Below are 11,726 nucleotides of genomic sequence, written 5' to 3' on the forward strand. Positions count from 1 at the left end.
AATACCCAGCATCTGCAACTTAGAGGAGGAAAGATTAATTTGTTTATTTATTTTATGAATTTAGGACAAGATCTACAGGGTCTACAGCATCTCACTACATAGATCAGACTTGTAGTGATTCTCTTGTTTTCTGCCTCCCAAATGCTGGAATTACAGGCACGCGCCACCACGCCTGGTCTCAATTGCCATCCAGCGCACTCCAGGATCAAACCCTGACCGCTGTGCTCTGCTGAAGCAGGCGCTTTAGTCTGCTGAGCTATCTGACTGGCCTGAGGAGGAGAGATTTATTAGGCTCACTGTTTCCAGTGGGTTGAGTCCATGGCCACCTGGCTCCAAAGAAGAAACAGCATGATGACAGAGGTTACCTTCTCATCCCACAGCAGTCAAGAAGCAGAGAAAGCAGGGGGGAGCCAGGGACAAGAATACTCACTTCCAAGTCCTGTCCCTAGTGACCGACTTGTAACCCACTCCACCCACTAATAGCACTGTTAGCCATGAATGAAATTGATCCACCGATAAGTATAGGACCGCATGATCCAGTCATCTTCCAAACATCCCACCTCTGAATACATGAGACTTGGAGGAGACAGTCTATATCTAAACTGTAACAGTCAATGTACATGCAAAGTTGTCCCCGTATTTTCCTTGTCCTTGTTCCTTCATCTTTGTCTATCTTCCATCCAAGAATGCATCTCCTCCCCCACCCTTGCCTCCTCTTCTCTTTCTATATTCCATCTTTATTTTTCCATCTAGGATATTTTCATGGAGTAAGAAATTCTAGTTTGGCAGTTCCTTTCTTCTAGCATTTTGCAGATGTCATTACATTGTTGCCCAGTTTTCATTGTTTCTTTAGAAAAGCTGTCTCATAGTATTTTAAAGATAACTTTCCTGTTTTCTCTGATTGCTTTTAGGTTTTTCTCTGTCTTTGAATTTTAGCAGTTTAATGTGATATACCTATGTGTAGTATTCTGTGAATGTATCCTGCTTAGTGTGCAATGATTCTTGACTGTCTCTTTGTGTGTTTCTCTTAGTTTTGTAGAATTTTGTCTGTTCTGTGCCTTGCAGATTTTAATAGTTTTTAGGATCTGCCAAGATGTTATTTTAGTCTTCAGTTTGATTCCTAAAATTCATAGCCATACTTCTCATAACATCTTGTTATTTTACCGCCTTCGCTTTTTGCATTTGTTTCACTGCCCTTATTTTCTAAGTTATGCAGTGGGAAACAATTGCAAGAAATTCTTTCTGTTCATTAAATTATTGTTTCTTCAAAGTTAGACTCTGACTTTGATATGCCTCTCCCTTTCATCTGGAAGAAGGAATGTTAGCTGGAAGGGAACCATTTGGCTAAATGGCAAGCATTTTTACTTTTGCTCATTTATTTGTTTTAACATTTCTGGGCTCTATTTTTTCTTCAGAAATATTGTTGAATGTCCCATGTCAAAGTTTTCTTCACCTAGAGTCAGCCAAATAGCTCAGTGGATTAGAGTGCCTACAAGCAGGCACAGGGGCCAGGGGTTCGATCCCCAGGCCTGCCATGCTGGCCCCACTCCCCAAGCATGCTGAGACAGCAATTGAGACTGGGCATGGTGGCATGTGTCTGTAATCCCAGCTCTTGGGAAGCTGTAAACAGGAGGATCACTACAAGTCCGATCTAGTAGTGAGACTCTGAACACCCTACCATACTTCCCTAAAATTTAAAAAAAAAAAAAAAAAAGAAAGTTTTCTTCACCTAAACACTGCCAAGTGCTGGTACTTTGCATTCCATCAGGAAGAATCTACCTTGTTGGTTACTGTGGATCTCATTCTACCCTCTTTGCTTCTTCCTGGATTCAGAGGCTCTGTAGTACTATTTGTGAAGGCTGAGGAGCTGAACCATTCTGCTCTTCTCTTCTCTGGAATCTTTTGCTTTTCCTCCTGGAAACTAGTGTTAGAAATTGGTTGCAAAAAAACAAAAAAAAAAAAAAAAAAGAAAGAAACTGGTTGCAGTTTGTTAACTCCCTGTTCCACACATGGTTCCTGCAGGTAAAACTTATTTCCTGATATTTAATAATTTCTTGATTTTTAAAAACTCATCTTCAATAAGCTCTGTGTGTGTGTGTGTGTGTGTGTGTGTGCGCGCGCTCATTTGATGGAGTTGCCCCTTTTGATTGTCATGGGAGAGGGAAAATAACATGAGGTTGTTTCAACTGGACAGTGTGACATATAATCAACCCTGATGAGTAGGTAATTACTGCTTGGGTCCCTAATGCATCCTCAAGTGGCCTAGACTATAAATGAGGGTATAATTAAGAAGAGGCAGAGTGGAGGGAGGGGCAACCTGGAGGAGCAAGAGCAAAGAAGCAGATAGAAAAAGGTGTGCAGTGTAAGGAGAGAGGGGAAGCCAGAGCTGGGGCTACGAGAGCTGTGTCAAGGCCGCAGTGCTGGAAGAGGCTGAGTCTCCTTTGCAGGCACGCATCTACTTAGTTCTTCAGTTATTTGGGTAGACTTGTGTTTACCCATAGACCATATTCATTTTAGCATCTGCTAGGGTTCCAAGATTATGAGAATAGTGAAGTCACCCCCGCTGGGTGCCCACCTCGGACACAGATTTCCTGCTAGCTCTCTGTCACCAAGGGCTAGCATTGGCAAAATGGCGCAGACTTTGTTTCCTTTCATCACGATGATGGAGTTCAGAGCAAGTAGATTGTTTACTCTCAAAAGCAGTGGTTACAGCTGATGATCTGAAACAAGATTTTTGTAAGAACCAGAAATGACAGAAATTCCATGAAATAAAACAAAAGCATTCATGAGCTCTTTGTGTGTGTGTGTGTGTGTGTGTGTGTGTGTGTGTGTGTGTGTGTGTGTTTGGTACAGGGTCTCACTATGCAGCTCAGACTCATAGTGATCCTCCTATTTTCAGCCTGGGATTAGTTGCTGACTCAGCAGGGCTGGCTTGGCATGCAAGACCAGGGATCGAACCCTGGTCCCTATTGAACCCTGGCCCCTGCACTTGCCAAAGCAGGTGCTTAGTCCACTAAGCTATCTCGCCAGCCCTCAGTAGCTCTTGATGGTTTGATAATTTGATGCTGTAATGGGGCAACAAAGAATTATCCCTTAGTAAAATAATGCATGGTCAGAGGCTTGGTCCTGCAGATAAATCATGCCCGAGGTAGCAGCCTAGGAGCTCAAGCAAAGGAAAGCTGCTCAAAAAATGGCCTTGGAGAGTTACTGCTTGCTAAGTGGCCTGTTGCGAAAGGGCCTGACTGTTCCAGCTGTGAATTCAGTGACATCCATCCTTAGCAGCAGCGTGTCTGGAGGACAACTGGCAAATGGGTATTGTTTTACAAAAGCAATAATTCTTCTTGTAGAGCCAAGAATACACCTTTTTAATGGTTTTTTAAAAGTGGATGTGAGAGATTTGGGGCAGAAAATGACTTGCCAGATGTGAGGAATGCCAAATTTTGTTCATACTTAAGAGTAAATTTGAAGAAGAATTTGTCTCTTTGCCTTATGTTGAATCTACTGGCAGTGGGGAAGAAAATCCTCCTGAGGTGCCCTTCTGCATCAGTAGGAGTCCAGGCACCAAGGAGAAGCTGGGAAGAAAACACACACCCTCAGCATGGAAAGGTGTGTGTGTCTATTCCATTCCTATGTGTGTATCTATGTATCCAACTAGTCCTTCAGCAATGGCATTTTTTTTTCAGAAGGTCTTTGGGTGTTAAGAGAAACTTCACATAAGCAGCTCTTTCCTCATAATTTGGATGTAGTCCCATAGTCCTGTGTTAGTGTGTTAGCTTAGTGTCTTAAAACAATAATCACTTATTTAGCTCCAATTAATTTGGTCAGTATTTGGAGCTGGGCTCAGCTGGATTGTTCTGGTCTTGACTTGGCTTATTCAAAGAACATGGGCAGCTTCTGGGACAACTGGGGATAGCTGGGCTAGGATGACCTCAGGATGTCTAGGATAGGATGTTCACTCCTCCTCCACATAGTCGCTCATCTTTCAGCATCCTGGGATTTTTCATATCATATGGCAGCTGCCTAGAAGGAGAGCTCTAGGAGGGAGAGTGGGGGCACATAAGCCTTCCACTGCATCCTACAGGTCTAAAGTGATAAGTAAGCTTAACCTAAATTATACAGATAGAAAAATGGTCCCACTTCTTGATGAGAAAAGTTGCATAGCCAAACGACTCGCTAAAGAATAGAGTGGAGAGTTGTGGCCACTTTTGCAATCTTTCTAAGACAGCCAGTCAGTGAGCATGTATGCAAACAAATAGTTTAATCACCTCATCCTGAAATTCAAAATTGAACTCATGGCCTTCTTAAATATCCATCTGGATTCAGAATGGTTTGGTTTTGCTCACATACATTTTAGAAAAACTTGTCATATCTGCCTTTGTTTCATGTTGTATTTTAAAGAGGATGGTATTTTTCCCCTCAAAAACCATTTATTGATTGTGTAAGGAAGTTTGTTGATCCTAGGAATCCAGAAGTGAATAGAGAACACAGCTCCCATTATCCAGGGATGACTGAGATTCCATTTCTCCAGGTGTAAGAAACTTGTCTCCCCTCAGAGAGTGAAACAGAACATTAAGTGTAGTTTTAAATTATATACAATTGGTGTATTATTTACTGTGTGTATGTTTAGAGAGTGTTGCATAAATATATGTGTGTGCATAAGAATGTGTAAGCTTAAAAACAATTTACTACAGTAAAAGACATTGTTGTACTCAGGGCTTAGAAGGGAATGTATTCCATACAGGACACAGACTTTATAAGATTATTTTATAATAGTTACCCAAAGAGTCAAATGTAAAAGTGTGTGAGAGGTCTGTCCACACACTCGAGACCCAAAGAATCCAGCTGAGAGCCTAGATCCCCTAGCAGTGTCCTGCATGAGTCCACCTAAAGATTTAGGGCCCATGACAATGTCCTCCACAAGTCCAGGGCCCACAACAATGTCTCACATCTGTGCTAGGAAGGCCCAAAGGTCAGTGGCAGAAGCTAGAAATTCTGTGCTGCGGGGAGGGGTGAAGGATCTGGGCCAGTAGGCTGAGGGATCTGCACTGGAGCCAGAAAGTGACTCTCAAGGTAAGAATCAGAGCTCCCCGCAAAAGAACCACAGCCATCCTCATGGACGGCGAGGACCCAAGCTCCTCTCACAGTGAAAGCAGCTGAGTTTACATCAGGAAAGCCAGCTTGATAAGTTTCTCCAGGAGAATCAACAGCAATAAGCTTCCCCTCCAGTTCTCCTTTTATGCTGTTGGCAACAATCCTCAGGCCTTCCACACCCAGCACCGTACAGATTCAGTTCAGCAGTGCTATAAGTTAACCATTAGTTAACCCACCACAGCCATATTGCCATTAATCTCCCTGAAAATACTCCACCTTGCTTCAAATAAGTTTACCCCATCATTCTTGCCATTTTTATTTTATTGGAGCATGTTTGCAGATGTATTTAATTACAGCATACTAATCATAAAACAACAGGTCAATGGATTATAAAAAAGAAGAAATCCAATCATTATACAGATGAAGAAGAGAAAAATGTGATTAGCACCCCCAAACCCTTGCTTTGTGCTCAGACCAAGTTTTCCCTCCCTTTTCCCTGCCCAAATATAGCCACCCTACCAGCTTTGAATACCATAGACTGGTTCTGCCTGGTTTTAGACTTAAATTACATGGTGCATACATATTTGTGCCTGACTCCTTTTGCTCAATATTTTGGCCATGATATTGTGAGAAGCCATAGTTGTTTCATTTATATTGGTTTCCTCTTTCTTTCTTTCTTTCTCTCTCTTCTTTCTTTCTTTCTTTCTTTCTTTCTTTCTTTCTTTCTTTCTTTCTTTCTTTCTTTCTTTCTTTCTTTCTTTTCCGTACCAGGGCTCATCTCACTTGGGACCTTGCACTTGCCAGGCTGGCACTTATGTAGCTGACTTATCTCCCCAGCCCCTGTACTGGCTTTCACTGAAGTATAATTTATATGTTAGTTCTGTAGTTAATAGCTACTTAAATTGTTTCCAGTTTGTGTTTATTATGAACATTTCTATAGATGAATTTTGGCAGTTGTGTACACATATTACTGATAAGTGTACACTTAAAAGTAGAATGGCGGGGCTGGTGAGATGGCTCACTGGTCTAAAGCATCTACTTAGCAAGCTTAGCAAAGCACAGGGACTGCTGTTCAGTCCCCCAGCACCACATGCCAGCCAGCCCCGCCCCCTGGTGGGCTGAGCTGGCCACACATACACATAAATAAATAAATTTAAAAAAAAAAGTTTAAAAAAAAAAAAGTAGAATGGCTATGGCATGGAGCCTCTTGATGTTCAAATTTAGTAGAAATGCCCAGTTTTCTATAGTAGTTATTGTACCAGCTCATCCTCCCACCAGCAGGGCCGCACATGCTTATTGATGCATATTGTCAGCTTGTTTCATGTTAGACATTTGCAGCGATATACAATATTTCATTATGACTGTAATTATTTCCCTCATATTAGTGAAGTACATGACTTTCCACACTTAATGACTATTTAGAAATCTTTTTTGTGATGTGCCAGTTCAAGCATCTTACCAATTAATCTGTGCTTTGCCTATTTAGCATTGATTTGCAGGAGTACTTGTAAAAGTCTAGACACAAGTCCCTTGTAGCCTGTATGTATTACCAGTATCTCATCTCATGCTGTGCCTCCTTTTATGGTGGCCTCGGATGAACAGAAGTTTTAATTTTTATGTCTTCCAGGTATCTATCTTTGTACAAGTACCAGAACCTTAAAAAGTAATCTGATTTTATGAAATTTTACAGTATATGTCCTCTAAGTTTTTCTTAAGATTACCTTGTCATTTGATTTGAAACTGTCTCATTGCTATGTTTATCAATAAAACTTTGAAAAGAAAAAAAAAAAAAAAGATTACCTTGTCTATCAGCTTATTGTTTCCAAAAATTTAGCATCAGCTTGCTGACTGAGATTTTTATATAGAACTTTATTAAATCTTTGTTTTTCCTGCATTTTAGGGAAAGATCTACAGGGTGTTCAGGGTCTCACCACTAGATCGGACTTGTAGTGATCCACCTGTTTACAGCCTCCCCAGTGCTGGGATTACTGGCACACACCACCACACCCATTCTCAAGTACCATCTTGGGGTACCCCGGGGGCAGGGCCGGCACGACAGGCCTGGGGATCAAACCACAGGCCCTTACGCCTACTTGCAGGCATTTTAATCTGCTGAGCTATTTGGCCAACTCTTTAGAACTTTACTAAATCTATATGGATCAGCTGAGCACAGTGGTACATACTTGTAATCCTAGAGCTTGGGCGACTGAGGCAGGAGGACTGCAAGTTTGAGTCGTACTGGAACAACGTAGCCAGATCTTGTCTCAAAATTTAAAAAAAAAAAAAAAAAAAAAAAGAACTAGAGATTTAGGTCAGTTCAAAGACCCCAGTTGAGTTCCCTGTACTGCAGGAAAAAAAATTTACATGTGTTATTTGGGACACAATTGAAAAATTTGAGCCTTCCTTTATACAATCATGGTATATTTCTTCATTTATTTAGGTCTTTAATTTTGCTTATCAATATTTTGCACTATGCCATATGGAATCTTGCAAGCTTTTTTATTAAATTTAGTTAGTTTAGTTATTAAGTTTAGTTTAGCTTAGTTTCCTTTTGTTAAAGTTTCGTTGAGACAGGGTCTGGCTGTGTATTCCAGGCAGATCTTGAACTCAATATATAGTCCAAGCTGGCCTCAAACTCATAGCAATCCTCCTGCCTCAGCCTCCCAAATGCTGGGATTACAAGTGTGTGCCACCACACCCAGCTAGGTGTTTGATTTTTTTTTTTTTTTATGTTGTTAAAAGCATCCTTTAGGGGCTGGCGAGATGGCTCAGTGGTCTAAAGCACCTACTTGGAACAAGCTTGGCAAAGCACAGGGACCACGGTTCAATCCCCCAGCACCACATGCCAGCCAGCCCCGCCCCCTGGTGGGCTGAGCTGGCCACACACACACACACACACACACACACACAATAAATAAATAAATGTTTAAAAAAAATAAAATAAATAAAAGCATCCTTTAAATTTTTTGCTTCCTGTTTATTACTACTATGTAGAAATATAGTGGATATTTATATTTAATGTGGACCCAATGTTCTTGACAATCTCATATATTAATTGTAATGGTTTATAGGTACATTCTTTGGGCTACCTATGATTCATACATGATAGTGTTATTATTTATTCTTTTCCAGTCTTTGTGCATTCATTGCCTTTTCTGGTTCTGCACTGACTCTGTGCCATTAGACCTAATGAGGTTTTTCCCTCCTTCCTTCCAGATGAGGCGGAGGCCCATATTGACTATGAGGATAATTTCCCTGATGACAGGTCTGTGTCATTCAGAGAGCTCATGGAAGATTCCCATTCAGAAGCAGAAGAGGACAAAGATCAGAGAGAAGCCTCTGAAGAGGCACCGAAACAAGATCGTCTGGTCTCCATTTCAGCGAGGAAAGAAAATATTGCCCGGCAGAAAGCTTTTGTTCTAAACACAGGCTTGCCTGGCTCAAGGAGTAGTGTCCCCACAGACTTGCCTAAATCTCAGCTAAACCAAAAGTACTCATTCTGGTTTCCTGCTGAGACTTTCCACAAGCCTGGCTTAGAAAAGGATGTCTACGATGATACCAAAAAGCGGTTTCCTGCTGGAGACAACCACAGTACAGTGAAACTGGTCCCGGGTGAACCTGACACCAGGGTGACCTACGGAAGCACTGATGGTCCCTTGGGCTCCTCTGTGGACAGGAATGACAGCAAAGCAGGGGACCCAGGAGTGAGTAGCAGTGATGAATCCTGGTTAGATGGCTACCCTGTGACAGACGGGGCTTGGAGGAAGGGAGAAGCGGGAGAGGAGGATGAGGACAGGGGGCCTGGATTGGTTGGACTGGATGAAAGTGTTCTGGCAACTCCAGACCAGCCAGCTGTCGTGGAAGTTGAAATGCCCAGAAGTACCACCCTCTCACCAAGCAGCAATATGGCCCCCAGTTCAGCTCTTCCCTCTGAAATGCTAGATGTGGAGGCTTTTGCTTTTGGACCCATGAATGTGTCTAAGACCAAAGGTCCCCAGGACAAGGACGATGCCTTGACCAAGTACCAGTCAACTGTACCCTGGAGATTCACAACAGAGAAGTCTCCCATGACCTCTCTACCCTATGAATTCATCAGCTCTACCTTGGAGACCAAAACAACTACTGTCCAGCAGGTGCCTGGCAACATCCTGTCCACCAGCATGGCACCCACCAAGCTTCCAGTGGAAACCACTGCTCCTGAGGTCAAGGACAGCTTCCCATACCTGCTGTCTGAGGACTTCTTGGGACAGGAGGACCCTGGGCCAGTTGCGAGTGAGGAGCCCCTTTCAACCTTGGAGCCGTGTGTGGGGGATGAGTGTCCCAGCCTCAGCAGAGGCCCTGTGATCGCCACCATTGTCACCGTCCTATGCCTGCTGCTGGTCTTGGCAAGCGTGGGGGCTGTGTTGGGTTACCGCCGGTGCCAGCACAAGAGTTCTGTGTACAAGCTGAATATGGGCCAGCGGCAAGCCCGACACTACCACCAGCAGATTGAGATGGAGAAGGTCTAGTCCCTGTCACAATGGGCTCTCTCAAAGCCACTGGAAGGGACATTAACTGTGATGCATCACACTGACAAACACTGATAACTCGCAAGAGCACAGGTGGAGCAGGGATGGTCTGTTTCTCCTCAGGTTTGTGTTCTGTATACTGAAAAGCAGCTCTGGAAGCACCCAACACATGTGTCAATATCTTCTACCTGTCTGCCCTGGAACTGATTGCACTAACCCCAGACCTGTGCTTGGGTCCTAACTCCAATATAAGGTCCAGCTTCCTTTGTCAAGATAATGCCTTTTTTTTTCCTTTTTTAAGAAAAAAAAAAAAAAATCACTGACTCTGACTCCATGCCCTGAAATGTTTGAAATAGGTTTGATAAACTGAGTATTTGAAAGCAATGTTGTTGAGAACATAAATGTTACTTGTGGGAGTGGGACACAGAAGAATGATGGGTTATTTGCTTTTAAAATTATGATGTCCCTAAGAGCAAGTGAACCAGGAGCCAGAAGGCTGTCCACAAACTTGGAGAGTCTGTATAACTGGTAAAACTGACATTTTGCTCTGGGGAGCTGAGTAGTGAAGATACACACCCACCTCCTCTCCCTCCATTCTGTGGGACAGCCAGCATTTTTTAAAGACAAGGTGAGCTTTGTAGCAGGAAGGACCATTTCCTATAGTGGTCTTTGACTCGTCTGTGCCCAAAACTGACTTGAAATTTCTGCCAGGACTAACAAAATTCAGTCCTTAGGTTCCTCTCTCTGAATTAACCATTTTGTCGAACTCTAGTAAAACAGAATGATTTGGGGAAAAATGTTTGAAGAAATCCCAAGACTAGAGTGTCTTGATAGAGGAGAGGAATTAAAAGGGAACGCGAAATGACCTGTCAATCTAGTTTTTACTTATGGGGACGAGTCCAGCCCCGCCTTTGAGCAGTCCACTTCCCAGCACCTAGATCCTTTCAAGGTGGCTCAGAATCACTCATGACAGTGGTTCTCAAAGAGCAGTCTCCGGACCACCTACATCAGCATCATCTCCCAACTGGGAGCTAGTTAAAGAGTCAAATTCTCCAGGCCTACCCCAGACTCAGGAAACAGCACACCTGGGGTGGGGCCCAATGCTCTTAAATTGGAGAGCCTTTGTTTTATACCCTACATTGTGAACTTTGAGGCCAGTGGAAGCACTGGAAGCATTGGACAGGTGACACCCATGGTCTGTCCTGCATGAAAGTCAGGCTCTGCCACATGCATCTAGAGCACTGTTGAAGCTGCCAAAATGCCACATCCAGCAGACTCTTGTGTCAACCCAGAAACTAAACATGACATATTTTTCTGATATGAATCAGACATTATTTTCTTATCAAATAGTTTTCGGTGCTAAAATTGATAAAGACAATGTATTTCTTCTGAGACACCAGTGTTTTGTGTGGAATGAGAGAAATCTGCATTTTTTAACAATATATATAATTGGAAAATTGGTGATGTTCTACAATAAGAAGAAAGGAATTCCTGCAGCATGTTTTCTGCCCCGACACCTCTTTGTAGTGCAAGCTTTGGAAAATGAATAGGCTAAGTAGCTTGAAGATAGTACAGCATAGTCAAAGATCTTAATTCCCATAACTGGGCGATACAAAGGCCTGCAGCTACCAACTGGAACACCTATGCATCGGATGAGATCCAGAGCAGTAGGAATGAAATGTTTTCTGCATGTACCAAAGCTTCAGAACAGAACAGAATAAGAGCCAGACACTGTAAATATTTTTAAATTAGATTTGAATCTATGACAACTTTTTCTATTTTAACTATATAAAAGTTTGTCAACATTAGGATTGTGTTAGTATTACATAATAACCTAAAACACTGAATTTACACCAAAACATAAACAGGCAATATGAATACAAATGTACTAATGAATTTGTTATAAATTATTGATATATGTAAATGTATTGTTGCAGACCTGGACTGTAAGGTAAACCTAATACATCAGTTTTTATTGACTTGATGTTATCCAAATTATGTTGTGAAATCTAAACTGTATGTCATTATGTATGTTTGGAGACTGATAAAGGTTTAATGCTCATGAAAACTGACAGGGGGAAGAGGTTTCATTAACACAAAGCTTCCGATATATTTTAATAAATATTT

General features: G+C 42.2%; 1 protein-coding gene across 1 annotated transcript in view; it reads left to right on the forward strand.

Moving 5' to 3' along the window:
• Nucleotides 1-11,369, forward strand: part of Susd5 (sushi domain containing 5) — a gene marked incomplete at its 5' end in the record, with an annotated part of 61,744 nt that extends 50,375 nt beyond the window's left edge. Inside the window, one exon of the mRNA XM_004635303.2 lies at nt 8,308-11,369. Coding sequence (XP_004635360.1) covers nt 8,308-9,599 — 1,292 coding nt within the window. The remainder of the gene's footprint in view (nt 1-8,307) is intronic.
• Nucleotides 11,370-11,726: the final 357 nt, after the last annotated feature.

The sequence above is a fragment of the Octodon degus genome, unplaced genomic scaffold, assembly GCF_000260255.1.
Source record: "Octodon degus isolate 3935 unplaced genomic scaffold, OctDeg1.0 scaffold00071, whole genome shotgun sequence".
NCBI classification, from domain to species: Eukaryota; Metazoa; Chordata; class Mammalia; order Rodentia; family Octodontidae; genus Octodon; species Octodon degus.